We start from the raw sequence: 22,940 nt of genomic DNA, 5'->3' as shown, positions 1-22,940 counted from the left end.
CTTTCCCTCTCCCCGCCAGGCCCCCAATACCATTCAGGGCCCAGGAAACACAACTGCCAAATTCACAGACTTCGTACATAACAGCTCTCAGTTGACACAGCGACCTGCCGTCATCCACAACATCTTTGGTCTCCTCAATTGGTTTGTTCCAGCCCACTGCAGGGATACTCCAACCGCGACCCTCCTCTAACCACAGCGACCCTCTCTGCACCTCTGCTTCCACACTACATATCCCGGAACCTCCAGGCCGGGTTTCCGCCCTTCTCTCGGAGATTGAGACAGACGGACCACTGTCAAGCGGTTGCTATAGTGACGGGCTTGGGCGGCACGTGACTCCACCAGAGTCCATGCTCCGCCCCGGCCTGGCTCAACACAAGAGGGCGTAGGTCTACACTACATGGACCCGCTGCAGCCACTGCTACTACTCAAAAGCTCCACTGAGGCTGGGAGCTCAAGTCTCAGAGTCCAGCACAGAACGGAAGCGGGTCACGTCCCCAGAGAACAGCGCCGCCCAGATTGCTGGGAAACGTAGTCCGGAGGCGAAAATGAACGCCCCAGGCCCCGGAGGCTTCTGGGAAGCGTAGTCCAGCGACAGCTCCTACAAGCGTCCATGACATCCTGTGTGCCCCAGCTGGAGATGTTTAAGCCCTTCTCCCTTTAAGGGAATTGTCCTCCTGGAGCTCTGTGTGTTAAGTGAGTCCTGGTTCCTCCACCTAGAAGAGGGGGGCCCCTCCCCCTCCCGCCTCCTTACCTCCTTGCCCACAGGAAGATGGAGGTGGGGAAAGCCTAGGAGCCCCAGGATGGAGTTTGGCGCCGGGAAATCGGGCTGGGCCCGCGCCGGTGACGTCATTGCGGGGGGGGGGGTCCGGGTCGGCCTGGCTAGAGGAGAATCGGCTGCGGCCGACCGTCCGGCCCTTGGCTTCGGCCACTTCCTTGGAGGTGACCCTCCCGTCCGCGCTGCCCAATTCGCGGGGCTCCCTGTGAGCGCGGGAGCAAAGGTCCGCCCCGGTCTTTGTCGGGGCCCAACCGGCCCTGCAGTCCACCGGCTCTCTCCAGGCCTGGGGGCAAGTGTTTACCTAACCTCGTCTTCAGTCCCTGGGGTTAGTTCTTCTGTTCCATTCGCCTTTTTCTGTCTACCCCCCCTCCCATACCAGGCAGCTTTTATACCTATTCCTCTGGGTTACCTTTTGAAATCCAGCAATAACAATAGCTAGTGTTTTAAAATCTGCAAAGAAAGCCCTTTCTAAAGAAATAGTAGCTCTTCTACACCACCACCCTGGACTTATCATCCCCATTTTACAGATCAGAAAACTCAGGCAGACAGAGTTGAAGTGACAGACCAGTAAGTGTCTGAGGCTGGATTTGCATGCAGGTTTTCAGGGCTCCGGGCACTGTCCATCACCCAGATGCCAGGGGGTAGTTATTAGGGAACACCAGCCTTTCCTCACTGTCTGTTTACTTTTTTCTTCTTGAGTCTCTTTCCTACCTACTTTCTGTTCAGGTTAGAGTTGGGAGAGCTGGTTCAGGTGTGGAAGAATTCACTTAGACCTTCTCTTTAGGCGTTGGTGATGAGTTAAGAGTGAACCCCGAGAATGTTGGGGTGCTACCCGAAATGATGAGGAATACACTTGGGGTCCTAGTGTCCAGAAAGAATGAACTCCGACAGTCTCAAGTTGAAGAAAGGCATTTATTGGGGTGATGTACCCAAGTGGGCTTTTTCCCTTAGGGCAGAGCCCCAGTGGGCTTTACTCCCCATGGAAGGCAGAGCCCAGGCCGCTGGCCCTACTCCCCTAAGGGAACAGAGTGGCCCCTGTTTCCCAGTTGGAGGCTAAGGCGGTTAGCCAGGTCAAAGGTATGGTTTAAATACCATTTTATGGAATAGGGGGAAGGGGACAAGAGAATGGGAGGAGCAAGCATGGCTCCAAGATGCCTGGTAGTCCAGAGCTGATAAGCAAAGAGAGCAGAAGAGAGGAGGGGAAGAGTTGTTCAGCACACAGATAAGTCCACAGTGGGGGCTTCAGTGCACAGTCTTCTTTGATCACTTTTCTGGCTGGTCACATCCTGCATCCTGTGTCCCATCTCATGTCCTGCTTGCCCTATCTGCCTCAAGCATTCTTTTCTGCCTCATCACTTTCCATATGAATCTCCTTATGATTCTGTGTAGTAGCCTATTGCTACTATTATGGAGCCCAGAACTAAAACAGAAGGTAGATTGGCAATGGGAAATTTGCTGGGCTTCCTTTTTTGTTGGTCAGTCATTTCTGAATTTTCGTGACCTGGTGGACCATACAGGGTTTTCTTGGCAAAGATACTGGAATGGTTTGTCATTTCCTTCTCCAGAGGATTGAGGCAAACAGGTTAAGTGACTGGGCACTGTGTGCCCAAGAGTCACACAACTAATAAGTGTCTGAGGTCCAATTTGAACTCAGGTCTTCCTGACTCCAAGTCCAGTGCTCCAACCACTTAGCCACCTAGTTGCCTTCTGGGCATCTTTAATGACCCTAAATTCTTGAAATGAAGGGCTGTCTTTTAAATTCCAATAGTCTATTAATGATGTGGTATGGCTTCAACTTTTAGAACCCCAGAGTTGCCCAGGAATTAAACCTAGTTTATCACCCATAAGGATGATATTGACTTGATGACCTCTAAGGAACATTTCATGTCAAAATTATTAATCTTCTGAATTTGTGTTCTTGCATCTATCAAACACTATAACAGTTCAGTGCAATTGTTTCTCACTTTTCCTTATCTAGTTTTTTCCACCAAACTAAATGTCCATTGTTTAAACTTCACCAAATACTGTTTTATAGTAAAACTTGAGGTTTGTAAATGCTATTATCCTTTCATTCTTGCTTTGTTTCCCATTGTTTCCTTTGAGATTATAGACCTTTTGATCTTCCAAATGAATTTTATTTCTAGTTCTATAATTTATGTCCTTTGCAGTTTGATTGGTGTAGAAGGACATCTGTAAATTAATTTGGCTAGTATTATCATTTTAATTATGTAGGCACATTTCAAGCCTGAACATTGAATGTTTTTCCAATTATTTTAGTCATTCATTGAAGTAAAGGATATCATCGATGGAATGTATTGCTGAAAACCAAGGCTGGCTGGTCATGTGGGAAAAGAGAATGTAATATTATTAGGGGTCAAAGAATAAATCATAGAAACAATAATTATATAGAAAAAAGATGATGATAAACAACATACCAAAATTTCTGAGATGTACCTAAAGCAGTCCTCAGGGGAAAGATTATATCCCATCAAACATACATGAACAAAATAGAAAAAGAGAAGATTTAAAGGTTTAAAAATTAGAAAGCTACCAAATAAACAAACCTCAGATAAACACAAAAGAAGAGATATTGAAAATTAGAGAAGAAATACACAAGAAACAAACCAAAAAAAACTAGAAATGAATCTTTTTTTTATTTTTAGATACTAATAAACTTCATAAACCTTAAGCTAATATGATTTAAAAAAGGGCAGAAAATCAAATCAACAAATTAACAAATGAGGGAGGTAAAATCACAGTAAAACCAGAAGAAATTTTTTAAAATTCTTAGAACTTATCAAAGAGTTGTGATAAGTTGTGACAAAACTGAGATCACAAAAGAAATAAAATACCTTTGAAATATATAAACTATTCAAAATAACAGATAATCAAATAGAGATCTTAAATAATCCAGTATCAGAAAAGGGAAATGAGCTTGCTGTAAAGTAACTACCAAAGGGGGAAAAAAATCCTACTACTTATGGATTCACTGGAGAGCTCTATAAAAATTCTAAAAAAAAAATTGAGACACAAAATTATTACACAAAATATTTTCCAAAAATAGAAAAAGAAAGCACCCTACCAGAATCTTTTTATAAGCCAAATATATGAGACAAATATCTAAACCATGGAAGGATAAAATACATGAGAATTATAGACCAATGTCATTAATATAGATTTTTTAAAAACTTTTAAATAAAATCCTCTCCGACTATGGCACTTTATCCAAGAAATCATTCATTATGATCAAGCTGAATTTTTACTATGGATATAAGGAAAATAACACAATCATATTAAAAACAAAAAGAACCAAAGCTACATCATTATTTTAATAGATGTAGAAAAGGCCTTTAACAAATGGAACAGTAATTTATGCTGAAAAAAAAAAGGAAAGTATAGGCATGGAGAGACTTTTTCAAAAATATTATAAGTATCTAAAACTAAAAGCAAGTTTCTTATGCAAAGGGGAAACAGAACTTTTTCCAAAAAGTATAGAATTAAATCGAGGTTGTCCACGCTTCCCACTATTATTTGATATAGTTCTGGAAATGCTATCAATAACAATAACGAGAGAAAAAAATAAAGGTGTAAAGATACGTCAAGACGAGATAAAACTGCTTATTTGCTGATGATTTCGTAGTTTACTTGGAAAATCTTAGGAAATTAGCAAAGATACTAATAAAAAAATTAATAGCTTTAGCATAGTTGCAGGATACAAAATAGACCCCCCAAAATCAACTGCCTTTCTATATGATAACAATCCAAAAATAATAGAGAAAGAAATTCCATTCCAAATAACTATAAAGTGCATAAAATAATCTGGGAATCAATCTACCAAAAACACGAAAGATTTCTATCAATTCAGTTACAAAATGCTACTTCAAGAAATTTAAAACAAATTAAACAGTTGAAGGAATATCTAGTGCTCATGACTGGGCCATGCCAATGAAATAAAAATAACAATGATACCAAAGTCAATTCATATATTTAGTGCTATACCAATCAATTACCAGAGGTGCTTTTTAGAACTTGATAACATAATCACAAAATTCATTTGAAAAATCCAAAAGATCTAGAATATCAAGGGAAATAATAAAAAGAGGTAGGCACTATGGAGAAAACACTTTATTATATGTTAATATGGTTTGAACCTAGCTTTATGTGGCTAATATTGTTTAACCCAGACTGTTAGGTGGAAGTCATGATAAATAAAGAGACCCTCCCAGGGAGCAGGAAGATCACTGTAAGGAATACTTGAATCCCACCCAGGACTTGTTTTGGGCAGACCCATGTGTTGAATCCCATGTTTTGGGTCCATCCAATATCCTGTGTTTTGGCGTTGCCTAAGTTTTATTGAATGTTCATACTTACCTGCATGCATCTCACACACACACACACACACACACACACACACACACACGAGACTTAACAGAGATTGGGAGAGAATGACCCACACCTGTTTCTGGCTCTCCCCTCTGCTAAACCAACTTCAAAAAATCCTTTCTACAAACCTGTTTAGGTTTCAGGGTTTCCTGTGGACTGACAGGGCAAAGGATGTATAGCACTTCCAAATCTCGAACTATATTAAAAAGCAGTGGTCATCAAAATCATCTGGTATTGGTTAAAAAATAGGTCCAGTATGTCCAAAACAGAGCTCATATTTCCCTCTAAACCTTACCTCCTTCCAACTTTCCCTGTCACTTTAGAGGTAACACCATCCTTCCCATCCTTCAGGCTCATCCAGGATGTCATCCAGGATTCCTTACTATCTCTGAGCTCCAACCCACCCCCATGCGCGCACAGACACACACACACACACACACACACACACACACACACACACACACACATGCACACGCGCGCGCGCACACACACACACACACACGCTGCTGCCTCTGCAACATTTCTTCACTATGTCCCCTTCTATCCTCTGATACTGCCACCACCCTAGTGCAGGCCCTTATCACCTCATGCCTTGATTATTGCAACAGTCTGCCTGCCTCAAGTCTCTCCCCACTCCAATCTATTCTCTATTCAGCCACTAAAGTAATTTTACTAAAATCCAGATCTAATTATGTCTCTCCCCTACTTAGTAAACTCCAGTGGCTTCCTATTGCCCCCAAGAGCAAATGCAAAATGTTCTGTTTAGCATTCAAAGACCTTCATAACCTAGCCCCCTCTTACACCTTATTCCCCAACACAAACCCTTCCATCCAGTGACACTGACTTCCTAGTTATTTCACAATCAAGATATTGCATCCATCTCCGCTCCAAGCATTTTTTCTGTCTGCCCCCCATGCCCAGAATGCTCTCCCTCTTCTGCTCCAACTAGCTTCTTTAAGCCCTAACTAAAATTTCATCTTCCACACAAAGCCTTCCCTAAACCTTCCTAACTCCAGTGCTTTTCCTTTTATAATTCCTTCCTATTTATCCTATATATAACTTGCTTTGCATATGTGTGTTTGTATGTTGTCTTCTTCCATTAGATTGTAAGCTCCTGAAAAGCAGGGGCTCTCTTTTGCTCTGTGTATGTGTATATGTATGTGTATGTTTATGTGTGTGTGTGTGTGTGTGTGTGTGTGTGTGTGTGTCCTCAGACCTTAGCACAATGCCTAGCACATATAGGACTTAAATGTTTATTGAATTCAATTGAGGTAGATCAATGGAACAGACTACACAAGGCAGAATCAGAAACAATGGAACTCAATAATCCAATGTTTGATAAACCAGAAAACAAAAATTACCTAGGAAATAACTCCCCATTTGACAAAAGCTGCTGGAAAAACTTAAAAGCAGTATGGCAGCAAATAGGGTCAGACCAACAACTTACACCATATTCAATAATATATTACAACTAAATAAACTACCTAAATATTAAAAATCTTACCATAAAAAATTTTTCGAAAAAAAGCAGATCATATACCTCTCACAGCTATGGGTAGGAGATGTATTCTTTTTATTATTCTTTTTTTTATTATTATTATGGGAGAGCCAGGGAAATGGCTAATCTTTTATTGAAGGGAAGAAAACATTACAACACATCTCAAGTAAACCAGTCCAGGGACTCAGTGGCTAAACTGGTGGGGTACCAGCTTGTAATGGGTTCCACAGTTAGGGCAACGCTGTATCTCGCCTTTGTGAAGCCAGAACCAGATGACTGCACTGTTGTCCTCTTCACAGACACAGCCCACTATTCGCTTGTCAGTGATGGAAGGGACCAGGTTGGGTTCCTCCTTAGTCCCTGAAGCTGCCTTTGGGGCTAAGATATTGTATGGATCCAAATCATCCCTTGCTGCAATCATAATCTCTCTCTCCAAGCCAGTAGCCTGCTCTTCATCAGAAGGGATACCTCCTCCAGTCGCCATGGAGGGAGCGGCAGCCCAGGCAGGACCACAGGCCCTCAAGGCCTGGACTGTCAGCGCCCAGGTGCCCTGCAGTAACCTTGAAGCCATTGCGTCTGAGACAACTGCAAACCTAGGAGATGTATTCTTAACCAAATAAAGACAAAGGCAATTACAAAAGATCAATTAGATAACGTTACTCACATTAAAAAGTTTATGCACAGACAAAATTAATGCACCCAAATAAGAAAGGAAGCAGTAAAATGGGGTACAAAATCTTTGTATCAAATTTGTCCGACAAGGGTTTTGCATCTAAGATATTTAAACAATTTATATATGTAAATAAACCATTTATGTATATATATATATATATGTGTATATATAGTGTGTGTGTATACACACATACACACATATAAAATCAAAAGCCATTTTCCTAACAGATAAATAGTCAAAGGATATGAAGAAATAGTTCTCAAGAAGACTGCAGAGTATTCACAGTGACATAAAAGAATGCTCCAAATCACTCATAATAAAAGAAAAGGAAAATCAAAATCAAGATTTCACCTCACCCCTTGCAAATTGGCAAAGCTAACAAAAGATGGTGATGGTCAATATGCAAAGGGTTTTGGGAAAAGAGGCACATTGGTACATTTTGATAGAGCTATATAAATCAGTAAAAACCATTTTGGAAAGCAATTAAAAGTAACCAAAATGTCCGTATCATTTGACCTAGAGATTCTATTAATGGGCTTATATATCCTAAGGAGGCCATTGATAAGAAGAAAGTTCTCATATATACCAAAATATTTATACCAGCATTTTTTGTGATAGCAAAGAATTTGAAACAAAGTAGTTGCCTATCAATTAAAGAATAGCTAAACAAATTGTGGCATATAAATGCTTTAGCAAATAATGTATGTGGTGACTACAGAGAAGCATGGAAAGGTCAACATAAACTGATACAAAAATGAAGTAAGCAGAGCCAAGAAAATAGTATACAAAATGATGACAATAATGTAAATAAAACAACTATACACACAGACAGACACACACACACATACACACACACGAGGTGAATGTTGCAAAATTATAAATAACTAGCATGACTTAAGAGACATGAGGAGGTACCCCCAATCTACCCATCTACAGAAGTCGGAGGTACATAAGTGTGGTTGGTGGTGGTTAAGTCTTTTCAGTCTTGTCAGACTCTCTGTGACCCCATTTGGGGTTTTCTTGGCAAAAATACTGGAGCAGTTTGCCATTTCCTTCTCCAGTTCATTTTACAGGTGAGGAGATGGAGGCAAACAGGGTTAAGTGTCCAGGGTCACACAGCTTGTAGGTGTCTGAGGCCAGATTTGAACTCATGAAGATGAGTCTTCCTGACTCCTGGTCTGGTGATCTATCTACTGCACCCACCTAGCTGTCCTGTAAGTGTGACACATTGCACATATTTTCACATATTTTTGATGTATTAATTAGTTATGCTGATTTTTTCCCTCTTTTTTATTTAAAAATATCTGTTATGTTGGATGGCTCTCTAGGAAAGAAAAGGGAGGAATACTAGAGGAAATTATGGTGATATTATAGGTAAAATTATTAATAACAATTTTTAGATAAAATTATTAACTACTGAGTTGTAGGAAAGTTTTTTACTTCATTGTTTGAATCTAGCCTTGCATAACTAGGAACCAGACAGGTATTGCTTAGAGACAAACTAGTTTAATATTTCACTTAGGATTCCAGTTCATACTGACCCCAGAAAACTTCAGGGGATCCACAGATTGGAAGTTCCAGTTCTTTTCTGGTTTCCTAAGAAATGTATTTTAATTAATCTGTATAAAGTTGAATTAATCTATATGTCTTATTTGGAACACATTTATTATGTATTAACAAATCAGCTACCAATTTGCTCCTTTGTTTGAGTACTATATCATATGCAACTCTTAGAGGTTCAGGGGGAGTAAGCCACCTATTTCAGCTCTTCCCTCTGCTGGATGTCTTAATAAACTTCTTCCTAAATTAATTTTGTTCAGGAAAATTTTGTTCTGAACTCACACTGATCAAAATAAAAGACATAAGTAAAAAAAATTATTAAAAAATGAAAAAGCCCTTGCACACTAGATGGACTATGAGTACTAGACAGAGCAAATTGTACATACTCTCCAGAACAGACCTTCATTGGCAAGTACTACCTCCCTCTCTTTTAGACAGATTGAAGGGAGACTGCAGAAGATCAAGAAGATTGTATTTTATCCTACCAACTAGTTTGTTTTGTTTAAGTAGGGGAGTGACGTAGTCAGTTCTGTACCTGAAAATTATTACTTTGACAATTGGATGAAGAACAAACTGAAAAGGGAAGAGACTGGAAGGGAGCCTAGTCAGAATGTTATTACAATTTTTAACTGGGGTGGGGAACATGTGGCCTTCAAGCCCTTGGGTGCAGCCTTTTCACTGAGTCCAAGTTTTACAGAACAAATCTTTTTAGTAAGGAGATTTGTTCTGTGAAGTTGGGATTCAGTCAGAGAGCCAAGACCTATGGGGCCACATGTTGACTGGAGTCCGCAGGTTCTCCACCCATGGTAGGACCAGTGGTTTCCAAACCTTTTTGATTTGCTCTATCAATTTAAAAAAAAAGTTCATTACTAATAAAATTAATGAAAAGAAGTCAAATTGAAAACAAATCTTTGTATCAAATTTCTCAGATAAGGGTTGGGTAGGTATCCAAGATATAAAGTCAACTGACAGAACATATAAGATCAAAAGTTATTCCCCAATGGATAAGTCAGCAGTTTTCAAAGTGTGAGACCTGTCAAGGGGTATGAAAGATTAAAACTATTTTCATAATACTGCTATGATATTTTAATTTCTAATATAATAATGACACATAAAACTCACATCAACTGAAGCTCATTAGGGATCCTCAATAATTTTCAAGAGTGTAAATTAGGTCAACAAGTTTCAGGACCACTACGAAAAGTGATCAAAGGTTAAGAATAAATGTCGTCAAAACAAGATTGCAAACTGTTAACCAAATGGATAATTGCCACAAATCACTTAAACAGGAGAAATATAAATCAAAATGACCTTGAAGTTTCATCTCACACCAGGCAAACTGGCAAAATTAGCAAAAAATGAGAACAGTTGATTTTGGAGGAGTCACAGAAATAATGCATTGTTGGTGGAGCTATGGATTACTATAACCACTCTGGAAAGCAACTGCGAATTATGCAATTAAAGTGACTACACTGTCCATACCCTTTAATCCAGAGGTATATGCTAGGATATACCCCCCCGAAAGTCATTGATAAAAAAGATCCATATACACCAGAATATTTATAGCCAATGTTCCTCATGCCTGCAATTCATTTTCTTTCTTCATCTCCAACTACTCACTTTCTTAGCTACCTTGAAATGCCAGCTTAAATCCCACCTTCTACAAGAAACCTTTCCCAATCCCCCCTTAATGCTACTGCCTTACCTAAATTGATTAGCTCCAGTTTATTCTGTATATATTTTGTCTGTATCTAGAAGCGTTTATGTTGTCTCCTTCATTAGACTGTGCACTCCTTGAGAGCAGGGACTTTTTTTTTTAAATCCCCAAAACTTAGCAGAGTGCCTGGCACATATTAAGCCCTTAATAAATGCCTGTTGACTGTTTATTGACTCACAAACAACTAGAAACAAGGGAGATGTCCATCTGTTGAGGAATAGCCAAACAAATTACGGTACAGGAACATTCTAGAATATCGGTGTACTTTAAGAAACAACAGATATGATGAATACAGAGGCATGGAAGGACTTACATGATCTGATACAAAGTAAACCAGAACCAAGAAACACCATGTAAGATGACTATAACTATGTGAACGGAGAGAACCATAACAACTCTATTTTAAAATGGAAAAATATATTTAGCTTGCAGGCTATACAGAAACAGGTGGCAGGCCAGATTTGGCCCTTGGAGTGTAATTTGCTGCACCCTGCATACGCCAATGAGGTTGTATTGATTCCAGCCAAATTCTAGGTTATATTTTTAAAAGAATGGTTTATGACCATTTAGAAATGAAGGCAGTAATGAGGAGGAGCCAGAATGGCTTCACTAAGAACAAGACATACCTTTTTTAACAAGGGGCAGCAAGGTGGTGCAGGGGAACAGAGTGCCAGTCCTGGAGTCAGGTAGACTTCAGTCTAAATCCAGCCTCTGACATTTACTAGCTGGGTGACCCTAGGCAAGTCATTTGACCCTGTTTGCCTCAGTTTCCTCATCTGTAAAATGAGCTGGAGAAGGAAATGACAAACCACTCCAGTATCTCTGCCAAGAAAACCCAAAAAGGGGTCACAAAGAGTCAGTCATGACTGAAATGACTGGACAACAACAAATGAAGTGAAGGATGGACAGGTAACATAAGTAGATTTCAGTAAATGTTTAACAAAGTGATTCATTTACACAAAAAGAAAGGTAAGAGACTGCATGAGAGCAGTTTGGGGGAGCCCAAAGAAGCTGAATGACCTGACCCAAAGAATAATAATGAATGGGTTACTATCACCTCGGACAGGGACTCACTCCAGGAGAATGTCAGATGCTGTTCAACATCTTTGTTATTGAGTACATACATACTCATTTATCTATCCTCCCTGCCCACCCACCCAGGTGTGACCTTAGGTTACTAGTAAAATAACTTTACTGCTTCTGTGTTCTCACCCCATCTGGGGTATGAGGTATTTGGTAATCAAGTCCAAACTGTTCCAACATTAAAGTTCCTCTGAGGTGACTGCAATTGGGGAACTGTTCTTCATAATGACAACACTTATTTTGCTGTCCCCTCCCAAAGTAATCCCTCCACAGCTTGAGATCATTCTAGAACACACCAAACCCATTCTACTAGCATTTATTAAGCACCTACTATGTGCCAGTTACCATGAATACAAAAACAAACAAAACAGTTCTGCCCTCCAGGAGCCCATTCTTACTCTCCATAGTTTGAATGTATGCTCAGGCTTGACTTGCTTCAGTCCTGCTTTGTGCTGATTGGCACAGCAATGGGTCCGAGGCAAATATGGCCTCTTTTCTTCTGGCCGTTCTACTCAAGATCATTTCTTTGAGGTTTTTTAACTGAATATGATAGCCGTACAGCTGTGTTGCTAACCCTACATGGAATTTACATTGTTATTGATTGTCATTCATAGCTGTAATTTTTTTTCAAGGATTTACCTGTTGAAGTTATTTCTGGGTGCTTTGCCTATCAAAAGTGTCAAGGAAAGCTGGCTTTTTCCAGTAGAGATTCTTAGTTGTAGGTGTTCTGAAAACCCATTTTTAGGGGTAAGGGAACCTTTAATAGTAGGTGCAGTTTAACTAAATAGTGCAAGTGGTCTTGGGCTAAAGTGCAGTTTTCCTTGATTTTTTATATATAAATTTAAACTGCCTGGTCTCATTTTAGGTAAAAAATTGTGTGCAATTCAAATTGGTGTTCCTTGATAGGTGACTGTTTACTGATTATCAGCTTGGAATACCATCTCTTGTTCTGTTAGCAGTCTCATATGCTGTCCATCCCTCTTCCAATGATTCTGAGAAACTTACTTACACAATTACTTTTTTCTTTTTTTCTCTTTTTTTTACATTTTGGGGAGAGTACAATGAAATGGGCAGCAGACTCTATGGCACTATTCTCGAGGGCCTGAAACCTGTCACACAATACTAGTAAAATTAAACCTCAGCTGTACAAAGTTCTAGTTACAGATGGCTGCTGAAACTCTTCCACAAACTTGCTGAGGCTGCAGTTGTAATTCTACCTTTCTCACCCTGAGTTGGCCTTCCTGGTTAATTTTTAGAAACCCCTACTTTTGCTACTGGTCCATGTTCCCTGACCCTATCACCCCAGCAGCAGTGTGACAGCTGCCCCAGCAGGCACTTTATCTGGAGACCTTATATAAACCCAGGCCCTCAGAGGTAATATGCCTCTGACCAGGACTCATATTTGCTTCTCTGAGCCACCACTTGGCAAGCTGCCCTAATCTAGTATGGGGCATAATTTTGGAAGTGAGAGAGCTGACCAGGGACTCCATCTGTGAGTGAATTGCTATTAATCTGCCCAAACCTTTCTATGATGTACTGGGCTGAGTCATAAAACATTTTAATACATCCTGGGGTTGCATTCAGCAGAACTCACCCAAAATTTGCATGACAACAATGATTTTTAAATTTTGTAAGCTGAATATTCCAGTTGTCATCTGTTTGTAAAGTTGGAAATGAGTATCATGGTATAAGAAAAGAGCAAAAAAGAGATAAGATTGGAGTCTACAAAAACCACATGGGAGCTTGACTTATTCCTAACAATATTCTGAAACACTACTAAAGAGAGAGTTTCCAAGCACTGAAAATGAGTAAGATCATTAAAAGCCATTAAAAGCTTTATCAAGAATAAAAAACACAATCTTGCCAGCGTAAGCTCACTGCCTCTATTGAAGGTAACTAGACTTGTAGATCACAGGAATAGTGTAGATGCAATTTACTGGAATTGCTGGATTTGAGCAAAGCATGTAACAATGGTTCTCATGTTATCTTTGGCAACAAGATGGATAGGTAAGAGTTATGTAATAGTAAGTCAAGTGGATCTGACCAACTCAAAGAGGAGCCATTAATGGATCATTAGCTTGGAACGGAAGGTCCATTGGACGGTCTCAGTTATCTGTGCTTTACTTTAAATTCTTCAACATTGTTGTGAATACTTTGTAACAAGACATGGAGGCTATGTTTCTGAAATTTCTAGATGGCAGAGGAATAGCTAACTGTTGGGTGACAAGAGTTAGTTTAGACAGGATGTGATTGTGTTGGAATACTGCTGTGATATAGGAAATGATGAGCTGGTCGATTTAGAAAAAAGCATGAAAAGACTTGGCCATATGAACGAAGATGCTATCCACCTCCAGAGAAAGAGATGACAAGTAGAAATATGCATAGTACTTATATGTATATGAGTGTATATGTGTATGTTTATACATATCTATGTAGGGTTGAGGGTGTGTATCTATATCTATATATATATATATATATATATGTATATGTATATAGGTGTTGAATTGTAGCCTTTCTTTATGGAGGGGGGGAGGAAGGGAGCAAAGAAAAGCTGGGTAGCTTTGAAGACAATGTGTACTATTAATTATATAGGTTTTCTTGAAGTGAAAATTTATAGTTTTGTACTGAATCTTCTCTTATGTTCTGCTATGTACATGGAACTGTTCTCTTTTTTTCTTTTCTCATTTTGCATTTAAGTTTAAAATGAATAAAAAATTTATGAAATAAATAAAAATAAAATATGTATCATACCATTTTATGCCCAGGAGCTAGATTAAATACTTTTTAGGATTAAACTATCCTCTCTCCTATCTCATCCCTAGGCCTCACAGTTCTTATTGTACAGTCCAGCTGCCACCAACCCACCATCAAAACACCATGGTGCTTCCTTCTAGTTCTATAGCGACTGAGGATTGGGGCCACAACCCTTTAATGTTTTAGTCTTTTTATTTTGTCCCACTGCTTCGAATTTTCATGTCCTGGACAGGGACTAATGATATGGCTTAATTGGTCTAAAAGAAATATTTCTACATCCAGAGACTGCTGACCGTTCCATCACAAAATGGCTGATGCCATTTCCCTAAGTTAGTGGAAGGGATGCTTGCCCCTTGTCCATTCTCCACACCTGAGCTCCTGACTGATCAGTTGACACTGTATCCACGCTGGTGGCCTGTCCTAGAGCTGCACAGTTCCTCCAATAACAGTTACCAAAGCATCCTCTTCCAAATTCCCAGGGCTACATCCCCCTATATGGTGTCATAAAGCAGGACGTATTGAAGAGCAGTAACATATTCTGATGTTGGGAAACAATTCAAGTTAAAATACAGACACACACACACATATCCTAAGACTACTTCTTCTACCTTGTTCAAAGAATGGATATAGGTAAGCTTTTATGGGAGGCTATGGAAAGGAGGCCACAAAGGAAAAAAATACTGGATGGCCAACAAAAATAAACATGTGCTCACAACACATACATGCACACAGCATACCGATGCACCCACTCCTCTGTAGCAACAGCTTTCAGGGCACTGACTGATCACAGAAAGGTGCAAAGTAAAATCTCTTTCCAACACTATAGTTGGAAAAGTCTAGAAAGTCACAAATCAGGAGAAAAATGAAGTCAAGCCAAACCTACAGCACTGTGGAAAAATGGGACTTTCAGGGACCAAGAAGCTGAACAGCATCTTCTCTGCCTTCTCAGGGGCCAGAAAGGCCTAAAGTATCCATAGACTAGGTACCTATTCTAAGAACTCTGCCAGTAACTGCTCTTCTAAATCATGGTTTTTCAGCACTAACACGAGAGAAAACAGGAAATACCTTAACCACTCTCTCTAAAGAATATGTAGGGAAGTGAGATGTCCTAAAAGGGCCAGATAGACTGGTGTGTAGTTCTCAGCACAGAGACCTCAAGGCCTGAGTGCTCATGATTCAAGGTGACTTCTGGCTAAGGGAAGAAGGGGGGAGGGGGTGGTAGTGGTAATCATTAACTGACATCAGGACTACTATTACGCTGAACACTCTTTCTACCTGCCTCAGGATCCAGTCTCTTCTTCCCAGATAGAGACCAAAATGACTGTGAACCATAAATAGTTGCCATCCTACTGTCCTCTAGGCCAGTAACTATCTACTTAGACGTTCTTAAAAAGTTTTCCTCAGTACATTTCAGAGAACTCAGATGCCTACATTATACATCCTAAAAAGGGGCACTGACCACCCAAATCTTCACTGATCCCTTGAAGTACGATCTTTATTTTCCTGGGATATGAATTCCATCCTTTCTAAAGAGGCAAAAGCATGTACTCTTCCCCTTACAAGATAACAATTGACAACAGTAACAGTAAATACTTTAAGTAACAAATAAAAAGAAACATAGATTAGTCAATCACAAAAGAAACCTTAAGAAAGGTTTCATAGGCACCAGGAACTCAGTTGACAGCCATACACAGTAATACAAATACAGGCTCTGCCCTTGAGGACCTCACAATTACTTTATGGGATTTTGATCCCCGGCTGAATTTTGTGAGATTAAGTAACAGCAAAGTTGTCTGAAGATTCCTCACATTGAAATTCTCCACACGGTTAAACTCTGGTGTGTACTCTCTGATGTGTCATAAGGCCAGACCTATGCCTGAAGACTTTCCCACATTCTTTACATTCATAGGGCTTCTCTCCAGTATGAATTCTCTGATGTTGAGTAAGAGCTGAGCGTTGATTGAAGGCTCTCCCGCATTCATTACACACATAAGGTTTCTCTCCAGTATGAATTCGCTGATGTTGAATAAGTGAAGAGTTCTGGCTGAAGGCTTTCTCACATTCCCTACAGTGATAGGGTTTTTCTCCAGTATGAATTCTTCGATGTTGAACAAGGTGTGAGCTCCTACGAAAAGCTTCCCCACATTCACTACATTCATAGGGTTTATTTCCAGCGTGAATCCTTTGATGCTGAATAAGGTCTGAGCTCCCCTTGAAGGCTTTCCCACATTCACCACAAGTATAGGGCTTCTCTCCTGTATGAATCCTTTGATGCTTCTTAAGATCAGAGCCTTGACTGAATGCTTTCCCACACTGAGTACATTTGTGGGGTTTCACTCCCATATGAATTCTCTGATGCTTTCTAAGATCTGAGTTCTGTTTAAAAGTTTTCTCACATTTGTTACACTCATAAGGTTTCCTGACAATTTGATTGTTTTGATGCACATCTGAAAATGAATTCTGTCTGGAGTTTTGGTGATTTCTAGCAGATATATGGGGTTTCCGTACTCTATGTATAACTGGATCTGAGTTCAAATAACAACTACTCAGACACTCATACTTATGGCTACTCTCTTCTACGGCAACTTTTTCAGGGATGGTCACTACCATAAAATTTCCATCCTGGGAAAGGGATCTGTCTTTCTCCATTTTGTTTCCCTGCTGCTTGTCTAAAGGGCTTTCACATTCATAGGCTTCTCCAATCTTGGCTCCTTTGGAAACATCCACTGGGAATCTTCCAGATATCCCCTCCTGTAACTCCACTTCTTCAGAAAATTACTGCTTTGGAACAGACCACTTGGTCCTAGTCTCAAAATCTGAAATGATCAACAGAAAATACAAATGTCATGTGTGCTGGAAGAAAGGAACCTTCCTAAAAGGAATATTAACAAGGGTTCACATCTCCAAGTCCTCTGTATACATTATCTGTTGTGGTTATTACAACCATCCTTTGAATAAGCAGGAAGTATGATTATCCTATTTTTACATATTAGGAAAGCAAGGATAAGAGAGGGAGAAGATCAGAGATTTAGAGTGGGAAGGCTCTTTCAAGGCAATCTATTCCAACATCCTCTCTTATAGATGAGGAAACGGGCCAAGAGAGATTAAATGAATAGATAAACATCACATAGTTAGTGGGTTGTGGAGCTGGGACTAAAATGTAGATTCTAAATCCATCACCATTTCAATGAAGTCACATTGCTCTTAGAAAAAGAATAGTCAAAATTTAATTATATGCTGTGCAAGATATGCATGTAGTCTATACATGTTTCAGTGAGCTTTCACAAACAGTATCCCAATCTAGAGGAAATGGTAACAGGAAACAAGACTGAAAACACAGATGCCAAGTGAGGGAGGCAGCAAGAGGTATGTGGCAGAGAGGACAAGGTAGCACAAAAAGTGAACCAGTCTATGACACTAAGAAAGAAGAGACAAATCAGAGAACTGAGGAAGCCAAAGATAGAGGGAATGGTCTCATATATAAAATATTTATAACAGCACTTTTTATTATAACAAAGAACTTGAAGGAAGTGGGAGCCCATCACATGAGGAATAACTGAAGAAACTTCGGTATATGAAAATAAAGGAATATTATTGTGCCATAAGAAATTATCAATATGAAGCACTCAGAAAAGCTTGAGAAGCCTTTTATGAACAACAGTTCATTAAGAATGCAGCAAACTCCAGAGCACAATTTATACGATCACTATCACGTAAATGAAACAGTGTTGAACGATTTCAGAACTCTGAGCAGTGCAGTGATCTGACTTCAGAGGACAGCTGGCAAGACATGTGTCTCTCAGCAGAGCCTGGCAAATTATAGATATGTAATGAGCCCTATATTGTCATGCAAGGCCAATGTATGTGTCTTGCTCATCTGTACATTATAAGTTACAAGGGGGGGTTGGGAGTGAAGGAATTGGGAACTGAGTGTGATGAAAAAAGATTGCTCAGTTGTGTCTGACTCTTCTTGACCTCATGTGGGGTAGATACTGGGTAGTTTGCCATTTCCTTCTCCAGTGGATTAAGACAAACAGAGGTTAAGTGACTTGCCCAGGGTAACACAGCTAATAAGTGTCTGAGGCAAAATTTGAATTCGGGTCTTCCTGACTCCAGGTCCAGCACTCTATCCACTAAACCAGCTAGCTGCCTCTAATTTATGTTACATAACCTCAACTGGGCCCTCACTACACCAAGGCATTCCTTGTGAACCTCCTAAATCAATTCACTATCCCACTCACAGCAGCACCACTTCTAAAACTATTCATCCCTCCTCAAACTTCCAATGACTCCCAGTCCCTAACTCCCTCAACTGAAAACCCCGCCCTATATTTCAATGAAAACATTGAGGCCATTTGTCAAGACCTCCTTCTTTTCCCCTCCCTCTTCCTCTCAGATCAGTCAGAGGTCTTCTACCATTAGCTTTACTCGTGGCTCTCTTGAAGAGACAGCACTTCTACTCACCAAGGCTCACCCCTCTACCTGCTCAAGGGATCCCATTCTTTCCCATCTCCTCCAACAGACTGCCCCCTCTGTCATCCCCACTCCATCACTTTTCTTTATCTTTCCCTGGCTTTAACCTTCCGGCTGCTTCTCTACTGCCTACCAACATGTCCACATCTCTTCTGTCCTCAAAAAGCCTCACTGACATGTCCATTCTCACTAGCTACCACTCTCTATTTTTCCTCCCTTTCCTGGCTAACCTCCCTGAGATGGTTTTTTACACTAGGTGCTTCCACTTCCTTCCCCATCACTCTCTCTCTTTTTACCTCTCTGTAGTCTGGCTTCTGACTTGATCATTCAACTGAAACTGCTTTCTCCTAAGTTACTAACAATCTCTGAATTGTCAAGCCTAATGACCTTTCTGAACTTCATCCTTCTTGAACTCTCTATAGCCTGTGACAATGTCAATCATCCTCTTCTCTTTCACATGCTTCTCTCCAAGTTTCATCCACACTTCTCTCTCCTGGTTTTCCTCCTGACTGTTCCTTCTCAGTCTCCTTCACTGAACATTTGTCCAGGCCATCACTAATTATAGGTGTCCCCCAAGGCTCTGTCCTGTGACCTCTTCTCTTCTCTCTCCATACTATTTCTCTTGGTGATCTTATCAGCTCTCATATACTCAATTATTATCTCTAACTGGATGATTCTCAGATTTAACTAGCCAGCCCTGATCTCTTTCCTGAACTTCAGTAGCTCATTTCCAACTGCCAATTAGACATTTTAAACAAAACGTTCCATAGACATCTTAAGCTCAAAATGTCCAAAATTGGATTCATTATCATTCCCCCTAAATCCTCCATTCTTCCTAACTTCATTGGTACTACCCAAAGCACCCCCTTCCCAGGCTCAAAACCTAGGGGTCATCCTGGACTCTTCATTCTCTCTCACTTTCCTATCAAAAGAGCTATCAGGGGCAGCTAGGTGGCGCAGTGGATAGAGCACCAGTCCTGAAGTCAGGAGGACCTGAGTTCAAATCCGACCTCAACCAAATAGTTGACACTTACTAGCTGTGTGACCCTGGGCAAGTCACTTAACCTCAATTGCCTCACCCCCCCTAAAAAAAGAGCTAACAAGTTCTGTGCTTTTACCTTCCTAACACTTCTAGAATGTGCTTCCTTCTCTCCAATGGCATTGCTATTGCCTGGCACAGGTTTTCATCAGCTCTTGCTTAGACCCTTGCGATAGCTTTATTGTTGATCTCCCTGACCCAAGTCTCTCCCTATTTCAGTCAATCCTCCACTCAGTTGTAAGGTTGATATTCCTAAAGCACATGTCAGACTATTGCAGTATTTTATTCAATAAACACCAGTAGCACTTCTTGGGTAAAATATGAAAACCGTTCATCTAGGCTTTAAAACCTTTAATAACTTGACTTCCTCTTACCTTTTTATTATTCTTTTGTTTATTTTAAATTATTTTTATTAATTTTTAAAATTTTTAATTCTAAATTTGCCCTCTCTCTCTAGTTGAGAAGGCAAGCAATGATACCCATCATACATGTAAAGCTGAAGTCATGCAAAACATTTCCATATTAGACATGTTGGGGGAAAAAAAAAGCAAAAAAAACAAAGGAAGTAGAAAAAATATGCTTCAACAGGCCCTCAGAGGCCATCAGTTCTCTCTCTGGAAGTGGACACTATTTTTCATCACGAGTATTTTGGAATTATCAGAGATCACTGTACTGATCATTAACAACAGCTCATGTCTTCCACAGTTGACTGTGTTATGATATTGCTGTTACTGTGTACAATGTTCTCCTCTTTCCAGGCTTCCTAAATCTTACTTCCCTACACACACAAGAGATCCAGTGACGTGCTGTGCCTCAAGCATAACTATGAATTTCCCACTCCTTGTATTTCTCACTGGCTGTCTCCCATGACTGGAATAGTCTTTTCCCAACCCTGCCTCCTGATTTCCATGCCTTCCTTCATATCCCAGCTAAAATTTTCTACAAGACGCTCTTCTCAATCCCATGATGCTAGTGCCTTCCTTCTGTTGACTATCCCCAATTTACACCATATAACATATATCTTGTTTGTACACAGTTATTTGTATGTTGTCTTCCCATTAGACTGTGAGCTTCTTGAGACTAGGGCCTGTTTTTTGCCTTTCTTTATATAATCAGTACTTAGCACAATGCATGGCACACAGTAGGTGCTTAGTAAATATCCTTGCTAACTTATCTTGATGTCAACAAAGCACAAAACAAATGTTCTATAATAGCTTTGTAATGTCAATAAAAACACTAATGCAAAATTTGCTGGGGATAACTGAACCAGGAACGTAATTTTCTCTTACCCCAGAAAAGTTAAAAATGGTGACAATTCTGACCTTCTAATTTACAAAATAATGTAATACCTGAGATGATTGGGCTTTAAAACAAAAATCTCTCTACAGCTTCATGGAATCATCCATTTTAAATGGGTGAGAACTTAAAAGATGATCTACTCCCACACCCTCACTTGATAGAAAAGAAAACCAAGGCCCAGCCAAGTTACATGATTTGCCCAAAATCACATTGATTGGAATTGTCAAAGCCAGCACTTAAACCAATGTGCTTTGATACCAAATCCTGTATATCACACTACCTCTTAATCATTATTGACAAGAAATTGAGGAGCCAGATGCTATTCTAACTGACAAACAAACCCCACTCTCTTCCTCACCTTCTCTTCACTCCCTTCTTCCTTCCCCTTGCTCCTCACCTCTTTCTCGTAGGAACTGAGGCTCTGGAGACTCACGCTTGATCTGGGCGTTATAGGCTGAAGCTGGACATTCAGTGCATCTTGTGCTGCTCTCAAGGGTGCCATCTTCTCCCAGGCCCCTGCCTCTCTCTGGGTGCTTGATGCAACCTGTGGATAACGAGATATGTTTAGCCTTGTAAAGGAACCACTATGAAAACAAAAGCATCAGTACAGAAAGGAAGCCCAGAGATACAGGACACAGGAGAAAGAATTAGAGTTTTGTTTGTCAGGTTTAAAGAGGCTGTATTAAGATTAACCGTAAAATGACCCAGGAGATTCCTTTTCATTACTAAAAAGTTTTCTCCTTTCAGAAGAAAGGCTGAGGGGGGCAGCTAGGTGGCACAGCGAATAGAGCTCTGGCCTTAGAGTCAGAAGGACCTGAGTTCAAATCCAGCCTCAGACACTTAACACTTACTAGGTGTGTGACCCTGGGCAAGTCACTTAACCCCAATTGCCTCACCAAAAAGCAAAAAAAAAAAAAGGGCTGAATTGGCACATGAAATTTTTGTTGCTGATAAAAAGCAAATCTGAAATTTGAGTTATAAAATTATATTATAGGCTATTTGAACAATGAATGATTTAGTATTTAGTAAGATGAATGTACAAGAAAACTTCAAACAATTATGGAAAAACTTTAATTCTTTATTATATTTATATATATATAATTATATTTATCCATTTTTGCCAATTAAAAACCAATTGTAAGATTACCACAATTAATCAACCAAAAATTATACAATAAAACCAGTGATAGACCTTCCCATATCCATAATGCTACTTTAAATTTTAGAAACTATGAAAAAGCATGTTGTGGCACAGAAATTGTGCTTAGGCATAAACTCTAAGTACAGGCTACTGGAGAGGATTTAGAATACAGAATATACTGACTGAACAGAAGCTGGGAAAACGTGCCTACCTCCCTTGTGGCTATGATAGAAGATAACAGCTGAAAGGAATCTTAAAAGCCATCTAGTCTAACACTTTCATTTTACAGGATGAGGAAACTGAGGACCAGACAATGGTCTTGCTCTAATACAGGACTTGATCTAATAAGAAGAGACACGATTCTGAATCCAAGTCCAATACATTTGATACTCGATTAACCTCCCTCCCACTCCATCTTTATTTTCAGTCTTCATCTTTGACTTTTTATCACATTTGGTACTGATAACTACCTGATAACTTTCTAAAACTCTTTCCTCCTTTGGCTTCAGTAATTCCACACCATTCTTGTTCTCCTACCTTTCTGA

At 39.9% G+C, this 22,940-nt stretch overlaps 3 protein-coding genes across 3 annotated transcripts in view; all 3 read right to left on the bottom strand.

Moving 5' to 3' along the window:
• LOC110221915 (uncharacterized) overlaps positions 1–716 on the bottom strand; it is a 52,026-nt gene extending 51,310 nt beyond the window's left edge. The window contains exon 1 of the mRNA XM_078151705.1: positions 31–716. The gene's annotated coding sequence lies outside the window, so the exon portion shown is untranslated. The remainder of the gene's footprint in view (positions 1–30) is intronic.
• Positions 717–6,708: 5,992 nt separating this feature from the next.
• Positions 6,709–21,756, bottom strand: LOC110221912 (cytochrome c oxidase subunit 5B, mitochondrial-like). Its single transcript, XM_021006631.2, has 2 exons — positions 21,652–21,756; positions 6,709–7,263 (listed from the first exon to the last, which is right to left on the bottom strand). The coding sequence occupies exons 1-2, from the start codon at positions 21,754–21,756 to the stop codon at positions 6,841–6,843; spliced, it is 528 nt and encodes a 175-aa protein (XP_020862290.1). The 3' UTR covers positions 6,709–6,840.
• On the bottom strand, positions 11,990–17,092 carry LOC110221911 (uncharacterized). The gene has a single exon (XM_078152592.1). The coding sequence runs from the start codon at positions 17,090–17,092 to the stop codon at positions 16,271–16,273; it is 822 nt and encodes a 273-aa protein (XP_078008718.1). The 3' UTR covers positions 11,990–16,270.
• Positions 21,757–22,940: the final 1,184 nt, after the last annotated feature.

The sequence above is a fragment of the Phascolarctos cinereus genome, unplaced genomic scaffold, assembly GCF_003287225.1.
Source record: "Phascolarctos cinereus isolate Bilbo 61053 unplaced genomic scaffold, phaCin_HiC Scaffold_4;HRSCAF=312, whole genome shotgun sequence".
Classification (NCBI taxonomy): Eukaryota; Metazoa; Chordata; class Mammalia; order Diprotodontia; family Phascolarctidae; genus Phascolarctos; species Phascolarctos cinereus.
The sequence above is the reverse complement of the archived record's forward strand: the minus strand, read 5'-3'. Positions and strand labels throughout refer to the sequence as shown.

Excerpts from the sequence above, each read along its gene's own strand:
- LOC110221911 (XM_078152592.1), bottom strand. The coding sequence starts at position 17,092 with ATGGAGAAAGACAGATCCCTTTCCCAGGATGGAAATTTTATGGTAGTG.
- LOC110221912 (XM_021006631.2), bottom strand. The coding sequence starts at position 21,756 with ATGGCACCCTTGAGAGCAGCACAAGATGCACTGAATGTCCAGCTTCAG. Across the intron at positions 7,264-21,651 it reads TCAGTTCCTACGAGAAAGAG|AATACATCTCCTAGGTTTGC; the intron begins GTGAGGAGCAAG and ends TATTTGGTTAAG.